The following is a 21,709-nucleotide window of genomic DNA, read 5'->3' on the forward strand; positions in this document are numbered from 1 at the left end:
CTGTTTTCCTACTGCATCAGTCTTCATTCAGCTATAATAAGGGAGGCTAACGGTGCCATGTACACTGTGATATGACTATCATTAGCAGATGCCTGTGTCAGAGAAAAAAAAGCTGGAAAAAAATCAATGAAAAAAAGTGACAACATCTTTGTTTCACTGTAAAGCGCAGGCACTGATTTATAGGAAGGCTATGTTCTGCAATTCTAAGAATTCCAATGATTAAGTTTCGTGAATCGGCAGTTTGCCTACTAGAAAAGGAGATATGAATGCTCAATGTCATTGCAGCAGACAATTTACCTTTTCAGGGTCTCCTATTAAAATACAGCCATGTAAGTCATGGAGGAACACCATTCATTCCAAAAAATGTTCCGAAAAGTAATTTCATTGCATTCTTTCGAGTATTACACCATATGAACCTGGCCTTGTACTTCTCCATTTTCTATATCATGTCAAACATTGATTCTCTGACATTGAAAATGGCACAATGATGACTGGCACTAAGATAACTGGCACTGAGCTTATGCAAGCTGAAGACATCAAGTTGCTCTCTTAGCATCTCTATTTTTCAGGTAATGGCTTGTTTGCCCTTTTGTCTGTTTCATGACTGTGATAAGGCCGTTGTCACAAATATCCATTTTCAGAGTAACAAACACAAAAATGTATAATAGCATGTTTTTTTTTTTCTGTTGCACAGCCTCTGTAATGCTTTTGTGTGTATGTGTGCGTGTGTGCATGCGTGCGTGGGGATGTTCTTAGTTACAAAAAACCCTATCTGATCCTGCATCAACTGATCTGATACACAGCTGATGAGCACATAATCTGGATAGATTGAACTGGAACATTAATCTCCTTTGCCCTGAGGAACATTTCACCAGTTGCCAAAGCCTTGAGATTGTATGTCTAAAATTCAGAATAATACATCAGAAAAAAAAAAAATTGTTAGTTTTCAATGTCTTTAATAATAAAAAGATTATAGAGCCTGTAAAAGTCACCCGTTTTTCACTTAAATAATTAAGTCAGCTACCATTTCCAAAAAAAAAGTTCTGCTTTTGTGTGAGTTGGTCTCAGATAAATCAATCTGTGAATCTCATTTTGGAGAAAAACCTTTAATCAACCAAGCAGATCTTGACGTACACAAACTCTAACTTCAGAGTCAACCGGCACCAAGATCCTGTAGCTGACAACGGTTTGAATGTCCTTGCAAACTTAATGATCCACAGGTCTAGATTTTAATGAGGAGCTTGTTCTTTGGCACTGCTGTCGATGACAATGCCAGGTCTCGTTCAGAGGTCGTAGCATTAATGGCGCCACAGAATCATTAAAAGAAAGAGCACACAGGAGGTTCTGAAGCCCTTTACTGTACACAAGCTGATCTCACTGGAGTGCCTCTCCGGTGGGAAAGATGCAGACACATCGTTAAGGTAGAAGGTCTCTAGAGGCCGGAAGCTATGATGCTTCATGAGCATGTTTTTCTTGGCAGAGCCCAGGGGATTCGTCCACAAAGAGTTTGCTCTACTGAGATGGCAGGGAAGCAGCTAACAACGAAAGCACTGCAGCTCAACAAGCCTTACTTTTATAGACGCAGCCTAATTACAGATGTTCATTGTTGCTATGAGGCATATGAGCTTAGTTTGTTGCAAAATGTAACATGAAACTAGGCTGTACAGTAGCAACGTAATGATATAATCCGATTTTTAAAAATGCATATTTTAGTAAGTAAGTTCTACGGCTTTTCACATTTGTTTGTGTTTTGCTGAGAACAAAAGACCCATCATCAGAAAAAATAGATAAAACAATTCTCACATCTATCTGCAGTAAATGCCCGAGAAAATTTGAGGTCACGGCCACTAAATGTAAACTAGTGGTTAATTAAAACTACATTTATTTCCACTTTCTATACTACATTCTGTGAACAAAACACCTGTAAAAAGGGTTATTGAAAAGGTTGCTGCAATGACACAGTGGATATTTTGTTGGATATTTGTGTTTTGTTTGCATGTGTAGAGAGAAAAATCTGTAACTGCAGCTTTAAGTAATTTGTTTGTGATTTGTTTGAGAAGATAAAGGTTTTAATTAATTATAGAATTTAAGCTAAGACCCTTAAAAAAGGATTTCAGGCTAGGCAAAATGCCTATAAAGATGTGGTAGTCCATGTTATTTGTGAGTCCATGTTTGTCATAAACAACAGTAGGAAAAATACTACACATTTTTCACTATTTTCTAATATTCACAGACCGAATGGTTGACCTATTTATCAAAAAGATAATCAGCGGAGTAACTGATAATAAAAGCAATCATCAGTTGCAGCCCTAAGGAGAACAGCTGACATGTCTCAAGGAGGCTCAGAGACATGAGCAGCAAGGGTGCAGGTGAGATCGTTAGTATAGTACAGGTCATCAAGCAGGTGCCACTGAACTGTAATTATAAAAGTGAAAGCTCTCTCCTAGGTTCTGAGACATCAGTCATTAATCATATTTTGGAAGTAATTCTAATGTATACCGAGCATCCTGTCCCTGACTGAAAGCATTACTCTAATTAAAAACAGTACATTATTACACTATGGTGCCATCCCTAGTCGGCCATAGCATGAAACTACTTCCTGACGAGGGCACAATGCTGCATGTTTCATGTTGTAGTCATTTTGTTGTCGAAATCACCTGTGAAGTAAGATCTAGAAATTTTGTGACTAATAAATCCATGTTTGAAAATAGTACATTTGATGTTTGTAAATTCAGTGTAATCCGAGTTCTCTCCTGGAAATTACCTGAATATACTACAGGATCTTTCATAACTCTGCATGACTGGTGAGTGTGTGCACCCACCCAAAATAAATAAATAAAATGTCCTAACCAATGTTTTAACAATGTGTTGAAACAGAGCCCATGCAAAACTTTTGATCCATCTTCTCCAACGTGATGCAACAGCAAAGTAAATGATGCAGTGCAACTGTACAGTAAGTAGTAAATAAAAAATTGAGAAGCTCTGGCACGGAAGGTTTATTGGGAGCCAAACGTCTGAAGGTTTTCTAAATGTATGATCTCCCAGATAATTGGATGTGCTGAATGCACTGAAACCACTTGCCTGATGTGCCGCAACCTTAGCCCTAATTGTCTCCGTTTGTGGCAATTGCCTGCTGCAGAGATTGCTCGCCTTCATGCACACATTGCCCTCCGCAGATTGGACAGGCTTTTGTGCACCACTTAATTTTCAATCAGATCCGATCCTGGCTAAGTTGCCATGCAGTGCGAAGGCAAAATGGGGGTCATATGCTCTCCCCCAGTGCTAATGAGAAGCTTCAGTCAACACATGGCTGTCATTTTTTATCCTGTCTTTCATAGCAGATAGCAGGCACAGAGAGGGTCTGTCTGACAAATCCTGTCCATTTCCAACATAGACCCATCCAACTGGGACCAGAACCAATAGTGGCTCAACTTCTTTGCATATGGATGTCAGCTCAAAAGCAATCATTTCCGGCGGCTCCAAGTTTAAGCTTGCCCAGGGGACTAATTGTCTGTCCATCAAATTAATATGAAGCAGAATCTTCAGTGATCATGAGATGCCCTGGACTAGTCTGCTGATGATATGTGGTCTCATTAAGACATCACAATGACACTGGAATAGTAGATAATGGTACATTCTCATGACTTCTGTTAAAGAATGAGCCAATGGCAATGCACCATCACATTTTATTGTGGCAACTTCATTCCATTTTCAAAATAACCTGTTAAATGTATTTTTGAAATTCTAGATTACTAGCAATATCATACAGTACCCAAGAGAAATCTAAATATGAAAATCCACTATATAAACATTCTAATAGAAATGTGTCCCGGCTATATCGCAGATGCATTGTTTTCTGCATATTTGCCCTGGAGGAGGTTCTGTGTTTAATCAGCAGTGGCATGGTAGAGAACTAGAGTTTGTTTTGGGGTTTTTTTTCCTTGGATTTCAGATCTGCTGAACCCATATGGGTCTAAAATAAGATGATCTGCCCATAAATAATTAAAACTAGGTTTGCACTGATTGCCTGGCCACTGAATATAAGTGGCTGATAAATGATGGGAATAGACCATCAGTGACCGGCTGATCGCCATTTCATTAGCTTCTGTATATCTAACAACAAGAAAAGTATGAGCCAATTTGTGGCAGTCAGCAGAGCGTTAGTGGAGCCGGCATGTCATCCATCTGGCACTGACAGTTCATTTATGGCATTGTGTTTTGAATTTAACAGCCTACAGTCATGGATTACAACTAGTTTAATATACTGGACAGAAGGAAGACCTTATGCTGCTGTAATGACAAGCTTTCCATGCAGCACCTGTCACAACAACTAAGTGAATAACTCAATCTTAACAGTCACACTAACATGTGACTAAAATTATAATGTTTGGATAAATCCCTATGATTCATGTGCATAAAAGGACAGGTAGTTGAAAATGTGTTCAGCAGTGCTATGTTTGAATTCTACATTCATACTTTGTATTTGCAAAATGTGTCATTTTAAAAGTCAGGGTAAAATGCATTATTCAATCAGTGATCAGCTCGTCACACGCTCCACTAAAAACACTGGCAGTATGAACCTAATAAAATCCTTCTGAATTCATTATGCTTAGTGTTATGGCTAATTGGCTGAGTGCACTACCTACTTGGAAAGAAATGACACAATCTTTCCAATGACAGATTCCGCTTCAAAAAGATTTTAAACAAGAAAGCACTAAGCCAGTACATATGTCCACCAAGTAATGAGCCAAAACAAGGACTGCTCAATAAATGGCAACACTGTCACTGTTCCAGACCCAAACAAACAAGACTAGGGGTGTTTTCATACCCAACTTCTTTGGTTCGCTTAAAACAAACTCTAGTTTATTTTTGCAGTTAGTATAGTTCATCTAGGCTGGATAAAAAGCTGTCTGTTGAGTTCAGCAGTCTGTTGAGTTCAGCCAGCAGTAGTAATATTAATAATAATCATAATCAGTTATTTCCTCTTGAGCCTATTGTACCATCAGAGAATATAAACATAGACATACACAGACTGACCTGCTGTCTGTCACCAGAAATGGATTTTAACCTGTGTGCTGGGCTAATGTCTAGCGTCAACATGCTAACACGTTCACAGTGACAATGTTAAGATGCTGATTTGCAGCAGGTTTAATATTTGCCATGTTCACCAAACGATCGCCAGAGTTGTTCATCTTGAACAAAGAATGGATATCTGGACCAAATTTCATGGCAATCTATCCAATAGTTGTTGAGACATTTCACTAAAAACCATAAATGCCAAGCTCATGGCAGACCTAGAGGAAAAGTTAAGGAACCAGCAAACTTAGTAGGCTTCATCTGCTGGGCAACATAACAAATGTCTCTGCAAAATTTCATGGCAATGCATGCAATGATTTTTTTTAATATTTCAGTCTGGACGAGAGTGGTGGACTGATGAACTGACAGACATTGCCATCCTTAGAGGCAGCTGCAAATGTGGTTAAAAAGCTTTTGACCAAATTGAAATCTGTTTAGTAGACATCCAAATACCTAATACAGACAGAGACAGACTAATGGGACCATAAACGTAACCTCTTTGGTGGAGGTAACTCATACTGAAACTGCAGGAATACAAGAAGGATTGAATCGAGGGCAACTGATCTTGAATTCTAAACTCAAGAAGCCTCTTGGATTAGAGGTGAAACGTCTTCAAGTACCTACATCACCTGCCCTCGATTCAACTCTTGTTGGATAACCATGACCTGTATGACTGAGAATCTTCACAGACATCTGAACTGCAAGAAAATCATTATTATGCTGTGATAATGAGTATATATCTTCATATTGCTAGGTAAATTGAACCCATTACCTGGAGGACAAATAATCAAGTGACACATTTAACATGCCACTGAGGGCACATTTCATTTTACCCACTAATAACATCTGAATCATAATGACATCTAGATTTGGTTGTAAGCTCTATTACATTTGCTCAATTATCCATTTCCTCTGATTGTCACGGTGCCTTTTGTCACTGCAACAAAGTGCAAATTCTCTGCAGACGTTCATTATTCAGGCAACTCCTCTGTTTTCCTATGTAAAGCTTTGAAAGTGTAAACAACATATCTATAATTTATAGTTTTATTCTTAAATATTTGAAAGCACCGAGAAGAAAACAATGCCTTTAGCAAAGATTACTAATCGCTCCAACAGGTCCCTGTGTCCTCATCCTGGAGAAATTGAGAAATTGATTACACATCAGTCACAGTAAAAAGAAAAACCTTCTGTACTGAGCAAGGAATAAGATGAGAGAACAAAAAGAGGGATTGTGTATTTTCTTTTTTTCCCCCATTCTTTTGGCTCCTGTTGATCTGGTATTGATTGCCTGACACTGGTCAAATATCCCACTCTGCATTGCGGTTAGATGCTGATTGGGTGTAGAGGGGCTGGGAGGGGGTAGCCTGACAGGACAGGGCACGTGAGAGAGGCTGATTAGGAATGTCACCCACCAGGGATGTATCATTGATCCAAATGCCTTTTTCTGTGATTGGGATGAAACAGATGCTTTGATTGTTAAAGTTGGCTTACCTACACTGTTTCTGCACAGGCTGCTCTTAATGTATGCCAAGCAATGAGGCAGCTGTTTTAAGATGGTTTCTATGTTGGCTCTGGTATAGTGTAGGGAATTGTTGCAAAAGCTTGCAAACATTTTCCTCCTTGTAGTTTGGCTTTGTTCATCTCTAAATTGAACATTTGGAGATGGAAGAATGCGTACATGGTAAGGAGGATGTGCTGTTTCTTTTTGTTTTGGTTTGTTTTGGCTTTGCAATCTGAGAATGTTACCCCCAGGACTCTCAGTAAGGGGGGCCACAGAGAATTTCATGTGCAACAGTATATAGATCCAAAGCCAATCCCAGTCTTCTATGAAGTTGATTTTCAAAGTTAACAAGTGAGCTAAGAAACCCTGTCAAATCAATGAAGAGACTCAGTCAGTCGCTCATAAATATTATGTATATGCTGTCTGCGAGTCGTCTGCAACTATTTCCCTTTGCCCTGACTGGAACAAAGGTGCTGAATGCCAGGAGCTCTTACTTTACTGATGTCTACCTTTACAAAAGGGAGAGTAGCCTTGTTTCCAGGGACTAAGAATAATTGGTGTGTTTATACAATCAGTGGTACAGAGCAGTCAACCTTCTCTGGGGAAATATGAACACTATAGCACTACCACCTGCTCCTGCCTCTAAAATGAGCTGTGCATTTTACCAAGAGCTTTATGACTGGTTTCAGATTGCGCCCGTTGTTCTATATGTTGTATTTACTATGCAGTGTAAAACTGTATCTGTCAATATTTCACGTCATCAGTTCTTGTATATTCTACACTGTCTGTTGTGTTAGCTACATTATGTTTAACATCTTCTGTCGTGTTCTGCTCTGGCATATGATTTTATGTTATTTGATGTGCTGCATGTGCTTGTAATTTGACATGAAGTATTAAGATGTGCAGTAAAACAAACATCTATTCTAGAATGGTAATTGTTCTGCTGAAAACACTAGACATACCCCCCCCAATTATGATGCTGCTTTTCATGTTTTTCCCTGTGTAATATTCCCACATGGACTCATCAACATCATTATTTTTCTCTATGACAAGATGTAGATGCTTAACGGATCCACTTTTACAGAGTACAGTTGAGAACCATGTGTTAAATCAGTTGTAATGCCATATCCTACGTTAGGAGAAAGAAAAGCTAAGGTATAGTCACAGTAAAGGAATAGTTTGACATTTTGGGAAATAACATTAATTTGCTTTCTGTTGTGGCGCTTGATGAGAAGAGTGACAGCACTCTCCCAGTCTGAAGATAAAAAAAAAAAAAAAATCTGCCTACCAACACCTCTAAAATCTCACTAATTAACACATTCTGTACAAAAACTCAAGAATAAAAATGAATGTCCGGGCTATTTATTGGATATGAACAGCAACTTCCCAGAGTCTCCCCTGGTTGCCTGGAAACTACTTAATTAGTGAGCTTTAGTGGTGAAGGGAAGGGGATTCTGTTATCTACGGACAGAGTCAGAATAGCTCTTTCTCCTACTTTTCCTCTCTGTGCTATACTGTGCTAACAAGTTGCTGCCTTTAGCTTCATATTTAATGGACGGGTATGAGAGTATTATCGATCTTCTCATCTTGTTCTCGACCTGAAAGCTAATTAATTCCCAAAAATATTCTTTAACTGGCAAACTATTCCTTAAAGTCCTTAGTCCCTGAAGTAAATTCAATATATCAACAGTCCAATATTTTGGCGTGATTTCTGTAAAATTAGAAAAACATGTTCATGTGTGCTATTTGTGCTCTCACAGTGAACAGTCTCTTTGTTAAGTCTATTCATTGCATATGTGTGAGCTTATTTGTTGTCTTTGCTGGAGTGATGCTGTATTTTTGAAGTCTTTCATCTGTCAATAAGTCATTTAGGTCTCGCACATAAAGTATTTACGTCGACAAAATAAAGATCTTACCAACAAAGTAGAAAATCAGGAGGGAACTTCCTAATGATGGTTGGTTATTTACCAAAGAGGCTGGTGGAGCAGACGATCTTAGCAGCCAACATTTGGCCGATAGCAAGTTCCCATCCAGCTCTTGCTCATAGGTGATTCACTTATTCCTCTTCCTCAACATTGAAAACGTTTTCTTAATTCACCTTCATTTCCCTATTCCTTTATTTCATGAGTAACCTTGTTGTGCCGGCATTGCTCAGCAAATCAAGCATGGCACTAACACTACACCAGGTTTAATTATTTGCGTCCCATGGGGGTACCATGTGTAAAAAAAACTACACGTTTGGATGAAAGCATACTTGCAAAGGGTACACTGTAAGACATTTAGCATCCACTGGTCCACACACATCGTACATTAGCTCTTACCTTTGTAGAAGCACTCCTCACTATGCATGATGGTAATTTTGTGTCCTCTGAGACAGGAGGCACGATGGAGCTCACAATGGTTCTGGTACAGCTTCCCATCCGAACCGCACACAGGTTTGTAGTGTGGTTTACAGTGGTCCAAGCACTTACACTCCCCTTGGTTAGTCTCATGGTCGACCACACAGTGACGCCCCAAGCCACAGTACTTGTGTTCACATGGACCTGGATACCCATTGTGTCCACTAAAACCTGCAGAAACAAACAGAAAAAGAGTTAAATTTTTGTTTGACCACAACCGATGATGTATGTGTGTATCTGCCAAAACAGATGAAACGCCTGGGCTTTAGCTTTTGTTAAAGGCTGGGTCTCATTTAGGCAGTTTCAGTTCCCTCAAGCCTCAGGGAATCCCCATCAATACTGGATGGTGTTTTTCTCAACTCACAAAGTGTCAGTCAAATACATAAATTATGCAAGTCAAGTTCTTGACAAAGCACCCACAGTGGGAGTGACTTAAAAAAAAAAAACAGAAAAGGCTGTTCATTTTAAGCCAAATATCACCAGCAATGCAATGCCAAAAAATGTCAAAAAATCTGTTTTATAATTGATATTTGCAGAGACTGCTAAGACTACAAAGATGTCAAATAAACCTATGTACAATTTAATCAAATTTCTTTAAATGAACTAGCAGAGGGAAACGTTCAGTAAATGTGGACATCAGTAACTTTTATTTCATCGTAAGGGAAGATTTAAGGCTGTGTGAATTATGGTTAATTTTCTTTCGGGGGGCACAAGAGAAATCTCAGACAAGATATCACTGATATCTAAGCTATTTTTTTTGTATTTTTTCATATCAATCCTTGCTATTTTTCTATGGGAAATAGTGGATCATTTTAACTCTTTAGACCTCAAAAAAAAAAAAAAATCCTAAATACATAATGTGAGAAAAACTTCAGTGCAAAGTTTTTGGTTGAGCTCACAGTTCACAGCTATAGCTAATGAACAGCTTGCGCTGACAAAAAGGTCGAGCACAGCTGGCAGAAAGTATATTTACAGTGCCAACATGTCCTACAGTTAACCTGTTCATTATATCATCCACCTCAGAGTAAGTGTGACCTCATGTGAGTGAACACTCTACAGTGAATAACTAGAGCGGAGGGAGCGGTTTGAGTTCTGCAGTACCCAATATTTTTTCGCAGCCTTATAATGACAAGAGCTAAAATGTCACTGAGTATTCATTTGATCTAAGGGCTGAGGAGGTGAGGGTTTGAAATGAAAAGAAAAGCAAAATGAAATGTAGGAAAAGTGTCCCTGAGTAAGACATTTACTTGTGACCAGCTACAGGGCTGCAATTCTGCAGCAGACCCTCAACTCTGACCACTGTGTGGAGGAGGCAAGAAAAGGAGAATTTCCCTATGGGGATTAGTGGAGCAGCAGCGAAAAAAAAGCTAATAACAGAGTCAAACATTGCAGCTTGTGTAGTTATTCAGAAGCAGTTGAGAAGAGAAAGAGTACTGTATTGTATCAATTAGAAAAACTGGGATACAAAAGATTTTCCTTTAAGAAATGATTAATGTGATTTTCTCCAAAGTGAGGACTCTGTTGTGGTCTGCCTTTTCAATCTGTATGAACACTAACAAGTCTTGACAGGCCACAGATCAGTCTGTACAGTAACTCATGAGCTACATCAAATATATCGCCCTTCTAACAGCAGCTTACTCTCTCTCAGATTGCCCTTTGGAATAGTCCTCAAGGCGTGAAGGGGTATGATGAGCGGACAAAAAAACATAAACCACCAGAGCAAAAGTCTTTCAAGGCTGCACTGTTACATAAAGTTCTGAACACAAGGGACAGCTGGCAATGGCTACACAGAAAATGATTATAGGTTTGCCCACTGCTTACTCCATTTGTGAAAAGGTCACTGCATTTCTAACTGTTAGTCTACTGTCCCTTACAAAACTGCCCACGTTTTCAGTTTAAAAAAAAAAAAAAAAAAAAATATATATATATATATATATATATATATATATATATATATATATATATACATATACATATACATATACATATATATATATATATATATATATATATGCATTTTTGACAGCAGAGAAGCAGAGAATTTTAATTACTACAATGAAAGCTAAAATGTTCAAACACACATCCTCACACACCGCTACACACTCCAGCACAGTGTTGATGAATGGAAGCTCTGACACAACAGACTCTGCAGCACCACAGCAAACCGCCTCATGAATTCTTTTTTAATGGACACAATATAAATCAAATAACATGCCTTGTGTATATTCAGTGAGAAGCATATGTCTTATCATAATGAAAGAATTAGGCAGAGGAGACGAGCCTCAATGGATCTGACAGAGTGTGTGTTTGGTCTCAACCACTGTGGCTTAACTTGAATCTGTTATGCCAGCAAAGACATGTCTCACCATGAGAGCTATGTTTTCATTTTCTGAAAACCTATATTTAACTATGTCTCTAGCCTCTGAAGTCCAGAAAGGTTTTTGTGCATGCTGAATATAAAAATAATGATTTTGTTTTGTGTTATAGTCATGTAGTCCTTTTGACACCTTGTCAGTGTGTTATTGTAACAATTCCTGGCTTCTATTAGTTCCTTTGGCTAACATATTATGGAGAAAAAATAAAAGCAATCTAGATTATTTTTTCTGTCAACATTAAGAAGCAACCTAAAAAGCTAAAGCCTAAAGCAAAATTATTTTTTTTATCGTTATGTATATGCCTCTCAAAGCACCGGGTCATTTTCAGATAATTCTGACATGGCCAAACAATGTCACAATACTTATAAAGGAACAAAATGTTGTCAGTGAATCACTTGCATTAGGCATTATATTTCCTCCAGAGCATATTAGCCAATGCAAATTCTTGCACTTGATCGTAATTCGTAGTGTACAGGTTTGCCCTGGATAAGAGTGTCCAACTGAACTGCAAAACTCATAGAAAAAAGAAGGGAAACTCAACTGAGGAGCATACAGACCAGCATCCACAAACTTTTGCTCTCACATTGCACACACTCTGCTTCACTACTGACCAATAAATATTGAACAGAGAGCAGCGTGTCACTGAATTAATTACGATCTATGATGCATCTGGCTTTGAGCAGCATGGCCTCCTGATATATAAACTCACACAACAAGCAAGATGAAAACCCAGAGTCTGTAGGCAGCCTGAGGAGATAGTTACAGTAATGCATTAAAGAAATGGCATCGCTTCTGTGGTCGGATGCATTACACATTGAGGAGTGAGTATGTCCGCCTTAAAAACCAAATCCCAAAAAGTAAAGACATGTTACGTTAGCATAGTTTGTTTCTACAGAGTCTTGTATATCGCTGCCAAAAGTCACATGATTGCAGGAGTTTGTTTTTTCATATAAGTAGAATGAATTTCAAAGCTTCCAGGGTATCACTGTAAAACCACTGAAATTTTGGTTTTATTAAATCCTTAAATTTCACGCTTGACAGCTATGTGGCTTTCAGTGAAATGTGTCTGTGAACATCTGAAGCTCGGTTTTAGCAGTTGGACGTCAGTGTAAACAAACTGACTTAAAGTGTTAAGCCTCATTCTCATCATAACATCTCCCTACGCATAGTCCTGCATTATCCTCTAGCCGTCACAGAGGATTTAGACGAGATACAAGTGTGTACACTGTGACCTGATTGGAGCCAGTCAATTTGCTAGTTTATTAATTCCCCGCGGTGCCCTGGCATAATGATTATTCAGTGAATTTGTGTCGCACAGCCAGGCATCCTCTGCCACCAGCAGGGTCAGCGAAGGGCGCAGTCATTTGTTATCTGCATGCACATCCAACAGTCTGGTCATCAGCTGACATCGGAGACAAATGAGGAATTGTGCACAGCCATTCATTTATCGATGACCTATTACTTTTTCAGAGCGTGGACAGAAATACACAGTGCTTAGCGTTCAGTGTGGACCTGAGGGTTGTTGTGAGAGTTTGGAACTGTAAGCATGCATTTTAAAACACCTACAAGGGGCATGGATAACAGTAAGGGTGGAGGCAATGTAATTCAGTGTCTTGCTCAAGGACACTTCAGCCATCACAGGAGGAGCTTGTTCTCAGTGCAGGTGGTGGTTTTCTATCTACTGTGCTTCTAATTCAATTATAGTAAATGACAGAAAACATTATATTACAGTCTGATGGGTCATGATACAATGTGGTATGTTTAAAGAATGAAATATGATGCTGTAGGATGTTCTGTTAGTTGTGTAGTTGTCCCTTGTATAACAGAGAAGATTATTTTACCCATTAGAAAACTAGAAACTGTTTAAAAGAGTTTATATCCAGACCGCAGTAGGTCCAAAACGTTTTGTGTTTTCTCTGTTTTGCACTGAAAAAATAAAATATAAGAAAATAACTAGATGGAGTCATGGCTGAGAAAGACAAAATCAGCATGGCTTAAACATTTAGCAGCACGAGCTGCAGGCAAGCCGAAAATAAAGTTTTACTGCTAGTGCAAGTTACTGTTACAAGCTAACGTTATTGTTATTGGTACACAGGTGGGTGAAAAAGTGAAACTTGTTATCAGTAGGAAATGTAGTAATTTTAATACATTCTCTGACCTTTCACTGCCATGGAGATGCCGTTCCATGTTAATATTACTAAGCTCTGCACTTGTACAACGGTTACTGTCAGTTGCTGAGTAGAAAGACATAATAAACCGTGACGTTTCCTGGCCAGCACTCTGTCACTGGCTATACTGTGGATTTCTGCTCAGCGTTCCATCGCTGTTCTTCTCACACTACAGGATTCCAAGTCATAAATGATTTGAGACTGGGGAGACACTGTGCCTGTAAAAACCTCACACCATAGGATCATTTGGCCTCATCGTAAGGCCTCAAATCAGGAACAACATCACGATTGCCGTACTGTGCTGAACCAGTTATTTTTGCTGAGATTTATACTCGTCTAATAAAGTAGATGTCCAGATGTGCACCATTTACACTTTACATAATGGCACAGACAACAGCCAATCACCTCGATGAGTTATGTGAAAAAAAGCCTTGCTTCCTTTATGACTAAAGCCATCAAAAATAGGAAGATATAAATATTTGCATTACAGCTGCAAATCCTTAATTCAACATTTAGACTACTACAGCAAATTACCTTCACTGAAAATGAGGCACTCGGCAAATCTACCGTATGACCTTTGATCAAGTTCTGTGACAACAAGCAATAACTAACAATTTCAGCATTTTTAAATCAGCAAAAACTTTCAGTGTGGAAAATGAGCTTAGGTGCAAAGAAAATTAGTTTGAATTATCTCATTAGAAACAAAGCAGGGAAAAAATGCTCCCTGTGCAGGTAAAATGTTAACCTTCAGTCTGAGCATGTAGGCAACACCAAGGTCCTGACATATGTTACTCCAGTGTGCATCGTTTGAAGGGCATCATCCCACAATGCATGCATAATGAGGTGAACACTGTGTGAAGGGATAACAGACGTACTTGGACAAGGCCAACATAATCAGATTGTCACTGCAGATGGATCAAAGCCTCGATATCACAGCAAAAAAGAAGCCTGAGAGAAAACCCAAAGCGGTATAATGGAAACTGCCCTCCACAAATGTGTAACAACCTGCTCTCTTTGTAAAGCCATTCGAGCTGCCTTGTGACATCTCTGATGCTCACGCTGGATCTAAATGCTCACATCCACTTAAGCAATATGCCCAAATGTTTTGAAGCATGTTTACTCTTGGGCAAGCATCTCTTTTTCAACAAGCTATACACAATTTCCTTTTTCTGGTGTGGCTTTTTCTTCTCTTCCTAAACTAAGAATGCTCGTTTGGTACCCATCTGATGTTTTCCATTACAGCAGCTCAGAGTCCTGCGGGAGAGAGCAGAGTGTGGTAAACAACAGTCAGAGGCTCTGAGCTCACTCGGTGCACCAATTTAAGCTGGTCCACAAGGCCCATGAGGGAGAACAAGGGGATGCAAATCAGAATAAACAACCACTAAAACAATACTAAAACTTTTATGTGGCACATCAACAATGCCACATTCCCTCACACCAGCTGACAATTCGCTCAAGTAAGCTATTTGAAAGTGTCAGCAGACGTTCAGCAGGTACATGAGGCTGTGTGAGCTGCAGACGCTGGAATACACAGCAGCAGAAGTTCAGTGTATTTATAGCCAACCTGTTGTCATGCAAAGAAAAAGTATAATGTATGCACAGCCAAAGGTCTGACATCGTTCAGTCTGCCATCACCCAGGGTTTTCTCCAACAATCACTGAATTAAACTGACCATTAGCAATGTCTCAGGAGCAGTGAGCTCCTGAATGTCACCAATTTTTTGACAATGAATTACTTGTGAATATTTATGGAGAAATAACATGAATGGCTCAAAGTACAATTCATTTTCAGATTTGCAATAAGGGAATAAGTAGTGATTTAGTTTTTCCTGGAGACACTTCAAGAAACCTGTGACCATCAAAACAGCGTTTTGATTAAGCAGACAACCCCCATGTAATAGGACTGTCACATAAGAATAAACACATCATAATCTGAGGTTAGAAGTCAAATCAGTTTCTGAACTACATGCTATTCAGTGGGTAAAAATGTTGCTTTGATTTATTCAAAAAAGAAAAATTATTCACTTCATTTTCTTTGGCTCAGTGTTGTTATCCTTGGGCTATCAATTCAAATTCATGCCCAAAACCAACTGCACTACCAAAGGATGCACTCTATTAAGAAAATTAAGCTTGAAGCAATTTTTCTGACTTCCACATTTTACTTTGAGAGGCTACTCAAGGGTTTACTAACACATTTAAAAGGGCATAGCTCCTGTGTCTCATGGAAAGTTTGCACAGCTTAAGTTTATTCCATGTATAGTATGTAAAGTGTAAATGTGCATAATCATTTTTGCACACTCAGCTGTCAATTTAGAAAGCACCCGCGTTCTGAAATATGGAAATATATGCAGCAACTTCACCGGAAGTATTCTTGGCAAACATCCTCATTTGGTTAAAAAAAAATAAATTGTTGTCTTTTGGTAATAGGTGTCAGAGAGGCAGCCAGTTGTAGCTTCGTTATCTTCAACTTTACGCATGTCAAGTCAAAGACTCATTTCTGTTTGCCTCCAAGGTGTAGACCTGTATCCATCAGCGGCATGTTACAAAGGTGTCGTGTTATCACCTGCTGAAATGCACTTCCTCTCCTACCCCCATCATATGCTAATTGCAACACTTTGTGACAACACGTTTACTCCTGGTGGCATAAACAACCCATGAACATTTTATGAGAAGCTATTTGAGGCATAAGAGCTTTTTCAACCCTTTGGAGCTGAGTAACCCACTACGTTTAAAACATTGATGACTTTCCTTCCACCTCAGTGACTCCGTTCCATGGTCCTTCCTCTAAAACACAAAACACAAGTGAAGTCTTAAAAAAATCTGTGATGCCATTTTTTCATATTTAGTAAATTCAGGCTTTTTTTAGTCAATAATAATTCACCATGTGATTTTAGGTAAACATAAAATTATCTTAGAGCTAGTTTTTTACTGTTGCATGGTTGGACCGGATCCTGTCTTGCTTTTAATTAATGTGGCCTTGTTCTTTCTTTTGCTATTTTTGTTTTGTTTAATGAATTCAATCTAGTCTAACTACGTGAACAGAGGACAAATCCTTGGTATCATTAATAAAGGGGAAGGCCTGCTCCTTTTTAATGAAAGCTGAGCTCTGCAACCTGCTGATCTGAAACCTTGCCAGTTTTACTCCGCGTCTCTGCTTTCTAACAATAAAAAACATAACACACGTGGTGAAGAGAAAGCATTTGTATTCACGTTTTAAACATTTAACTGTTATTTGAGATGACTAAACAGTAAAATGCTTTTTTTCTCTTACAGAAAAAACGACCACAGCAAAACGTGCAAGGGTCAAAGCCACTACATGCCGACAGCGTACGCCTCGAATTATCACGTATGATGGAAAGGAGTTGGATAGAGAAACACAGCAAGTGGGAAATGTGTTACATTTTTAAACAAGACAGGACATCCTCAGTGCAGGTACAGCAGGCAGATCCGGGACAGGGGGTTGTTACTACTGAACATTCATCTTGTAGCTCTCAACAAACACAACTGACATCACATGAATAGATTGTGCTGGGTGCTTGTGAAATCTAATAGAGCTCCCAAATCAAGTCACGTTCAATTTATTCATAAAATGCTGCCTGACACATTCATCACAAACCACTGTGCAGAGTACAAAACACATACTGTAAATACAAATTAAGACTATATGAATAAACTGCACATGGGATAATCTCTAGCTTGTCAATGGCAGCCACTTGGCAATTAATAGCCATACCACACCTGACTAATAATGCCAAACTACACTGCCCACAAACTATGGATTTTCTTGTATTTTATTGTACAACTATTGTACAACTTTGAATCACAGCAAATTAATTAAGGGCGTTTTGACACCGATCTGCAGTAACATCAAATCATTGTTTTCCCCACAAGGTTTTCAATTTATGCAGAAAATAAGATCCGTTACTTGTGTAAACACTTTGTTCTATCTCATGAATTACACCCATTAAACTCTCAACTGCGATTTCAGGTGTTGTAAAATTTTATTTCTCTATTTAAACTATACTGGCTCAAATACAGTGAAAATTGTTGGAGACTATCCATGTTGAGCAACATGTGTACATATTTCTATGTATAACTAAAAAGATTATTTTGGGTTTTTTTTTTTTTACCCCAAAAGCCAATGCAAATGTTCCACTGGTAATCCATCCATCTGGTTTGGTCTACAAAAAGAGGTCATCACAAGTACAAAATAAAGAAAGATCCAAGGAATTCATCTGACAAAAGGTTAAAAAGCCTTAAATTCAGATGGTTATTTCATAGTGAAATTCTTGAAAGCAAAGACCAAACATTTATAAAAAATGAGCTTGAATAACAACCCACGCGTACCAGCACAAAACAGCCCTCTTCAGGATGTAGCTCTTAGCACAGTTTCCCCTTCAGTAGAAACAAGAAGCAAGCAGCCATCAAGGCTACAGCAAAAACATTATCAACATTTCAGATAATCAAATAATCGTTTGCCATTTTTAAGCAAATATTTGCTTGTTCCAGCCTCTCGAATGTGAGGATGTGATGCATTTCTTTGTTGTACTTGATACTGAACTGAATATTTTTGGCCTTAGGACTGTTGGTCAAACAAAACAAGGTACATAAAGAGGTAACATTTGGCCACTGGAAAGTGTAACGGGCATTTTTCACTATCTTTTGACATTTTATGAACAGCATAATTAATCTATTCAATCAGAAAGAAAAGCGATGAATCAATAGTGAAAACAGTCCGAGTTGAAGTGACCAATGTCATCACCAGATGATATCAGCTACAGCTGATGAACATTATTTTCATAAGCAACTTACAAATGCAGATGGATGGAGGTTTTACAGCAAGACAGTGTGATTAGTCTCCTCTAAATGATCAACTGATCACATAATAGCAGTTTTAGAAGCTGCAGTCCCCTGGTATGAATTGTGATCCCCTGTATTTGGAGAAAGCACTGTAGCTGTTGTTTCAAAGTGTCAGATGCATTTAATCAACATTTCTCATCTTGTGCTGCTCTTCCCTTTTCAGATTGTATCTACAGGCTGTGAATATTATTAGGCTGCCACTCATGTCTGTAGTGTTTCTGCCTTCTCAGCTGACAAAATGTGATTACGGACGTTAATTGAATCTTTGAGTGTTATTTATAACTTAAGTTACTTACAAATGTTAAAAGCTAAGCCTGATTAAATTCAACCAGGGAATGAAAGGATTCAGATTTGAAAAGCTGATTCAATACTGGATTTAGATTCAGTGAAATGCTATCAAACCACAACCCTGGCACTGATTATGTAGTCTTTTTTGTTTTACATATTTGAGGAGGATTTGATTTTAATGTCTGTCTCTACTCTATGTTAGCACGTGTAATACAATTTCCAGTTTTTTGACTGAATAATTCTGTACCTCCACTCGATCAGGTAGATGTTATTTTTTAATTACTTTTAAGCTCTAGAAGACACAGTGTGGCCGAGACTCAAAAGAGTCAAAAGAAAAATACAAAAAATGTATTCCATTTCAGTAACAAGACGGAAAGAAATGTGTTACTTCCACCCTATTGCAGAATGTGTGTGTGTGTGTGTGTGTCTGTGTGTGTGTGTGTCTGTGTCTGTGTGTGTGTGCGTGTGCATGTGTGTGTGTGCTGGTCCCTGGCTGAGTGCATGTGCTACAGAGTGAATATGAGAGCACCTGGCAGCCACTTGGCAACTTTCCGTCCCATTTCATTCCCTCGCCTAATGACTGAACGTGGGCCCGGCTCCTCTCTCATTCTGTCCACATCAGGATGCAGCACTGAGAGCGTTTCCACCAACAACCCCATTTATCAGAGATTGCCGACTAATTGTAAGCACCCCACGCTACTCCCATTACTACCTCACATTACAGTGAGTTGTCTGGTTGGTAGGCAAATAGCACGAAGCTGAGCATATTTAGGATTTGCTTTCTGTGCTGTTGTAATGGTTTTTAGATGACTGTGTTACTGTATCTCCATATTTAAGGATCAAATACTTCATTTTAGGATCTTCTTTAGGTTGATGTAGAGGTTTAAGAGAGTTCAGGCTTTTGGTTTTAGAAAAAAGGTTTGATTAGTTTATGGTCCTAATGGCTATGATGCACACCCGGCTGTTGTTTCCCTGAAGCAAGGACTGTATGGTTAAGACACTATTTGACCACACAGGGACAGAGAATTTTCAGAAGAGGAACTCCTAAAAATTCAATCAAAACAAACTGATTTTACACACCCTAATCTAAATTTATTCCTGGTGTAATTCCAGTTGTGCTTTTGTGAGTGTTACTCCGAAAAAAACTTCTAATGTTGAATAAAAGATGAAGGCTAATTTATAATAACAGCTTTTTTGTGCCTGACAATCAAACAGCAGTAGGAGTAAATTTAAAGTATTGGATGTCCCCTCTGTGACGTAGCTCATATGGTCGTCGGTCTGTGCCCCAGGCTGAAAAGCTAAGGAGAGGTGAACAAGCCTTTTGTTGTATAGCCTTCTGAGAGCTATGCTGTTTAAACTCAATACGGGCCTTTTTCAAAGGGCAAAAAAAAGAAGAAAAAACATGTAGTGCCACCAAAAAAATAGGACATGATTGCAGAATACAACACTTTACACAGTGTGTGTGAAGAGATTAAAGCACACATTGCTCCTGTCTGACAAAAAAAAAAAAACAACAGCAAAGGCAAAGGAGTTTTTTTGTTGTTGTTGCCATGATGAAATACATAAAAAACCATCTAAGATTTCAGCTCATGAAGGAACAGAAGAAAACAAAACTTTCAGTTGATTTTATTTTTTTCCCCCAAACTGTGGTGATAAGCTAAACCCCCTGCTGAGAACAAGACCATACAAGACAGCAAGAGTGTACTGTCAGTCAAAGTGACTTTTTATATCTTTCAACATACAAACCGTGATACTAACAGTGCAACAAAAAAGAGACTTGAAAGAGCTGGAATCTGAGTGCATTAGAGTCACTAAGACCTATGGTATTCATGCTTCCTGAATTTACCCCAAATGTTGTTATAGGTATGGAGGCCGTTGTCACTGCTGTGAGGCCATGAATGTCAAGCTTCTAGGAAAAGTTGCATGAAGACTTCTGAGAAATTCAGAATTTGTTCTTTTATTCATCCTATTTTCTGACATTATGTACAACAGAGTAAAATAAAAAAAAAGTTTTTTTTATGGAGTTATTTAATGTTTGGACATTGATGTGGTCCTGCCATTCAGATAAAAGGTACATTAAAGTTAATCTTGGCTGAGAGCAGGAACCGTCCTTCAAGATAATGTTCCTTCCCATGATTACAATGTTGACCTTCAGATGGAAAAAAAGCACTGCTACTGCCAAGCTTTCATCATTATCCACTGTAAGTACCACAGGTTCATGCAGATCACTAAGAATTATTGATGAATCTCAATTAGATTCGTCTCACTCTATTTAATTCTACATATTCAGGATATGGTTTGCCAAAAATTATGGGTATCAACATCCTGGGAGTCATTTATATGCTGAAGATGAGTGTTGATGGTAATATTGTTTATCTTGCCAAGTGCGCAGCACGTCATGCTTCCTTTGGCAGTGCTGATGGTCTCCATGACACCTATCAAACACTTTTTTTTACCCTTGTGTGTGTTATTATTTTCAAATAAGCAGTTTAACGGTCTTTGCAAGTTCATTAAGCAATTCAAAGACCTGAAAATAATATGCATGCCATAACAGCATTGTGCAGTACGGCTCATAAATGTTATTCTTATGGCCAAGGAAAGTCAGTCAGTGTTTATGAGCATGAATAATTTTCCCTCAAAGCCAAGAGCCAGACAACTATCATTTGATCCTTTTGTGCAATCAGGATTCAAAATCTGTAGAATAAAAATCTGTCAAATAAAAAGTAAAGATGGTGAAAGTTACTGGTAGCAACCAGAGGGTTTTTTTTCCCCCAGGAAGTAAAAGCGAATCTCCTACATCAGAACTGATTAACAGGACTGGAGTGTTAAGCTCATTTGGTTTTCAAAGAAATCAAATGTTATAAGTCCACAAAATCTGCCTTCCATTAATTTTCAGTGGAGCAGTTCAAAACTACACAAGTAGATGCACTCTTGTGTTGGTGAAAAAGATTTCTTTGACTTTAAACCAGAGAGCAAAGGCAGTCAAACAGCTAACTTACCATTTAAAATGTGTATCCAGGGGTGAGAGCAGCAGAGCACTCTC

General features: G+C 38.5%; 1 protein-coding gene across 1 annotated transcript in view; it reads right to left on the reverse strand.

Annotated features, from left to right (window-relative positions):
* Positions 1 to 21,709, reverse strand: part of fstl5 (follistatin-like 5) — a 124,319-nt gene that overhangs the window by 88,622 nt on the left and 13,988 nt on the right. Inside the window, exon 5 of the mRNA XM_041047709.1 lies at positions 8,899 to 9,147. Within this exon, the coding sequence (XP_040903643.1) occupies positions 8,899 to 9,147 (249 nt within the window). The remainder of the gene's footprint in view (positions 1 to 8,898; positions 9,148 to 21,709) is intronic.

Source organism: Toxotes jaculatrix, chromosome 10, assembly GCF_017976425.1.
Source record: "Toxotes jaculatrix isolate fToxJac2 chromosome 10, fToxJac2.pri, whole genome shotgun sequence".
Lineage (NCBI taxonomy): Eukaryota > Metazoa > Chordata > Actinopteri > Toxotidae > Toxotes > Toxotes jaculatrix.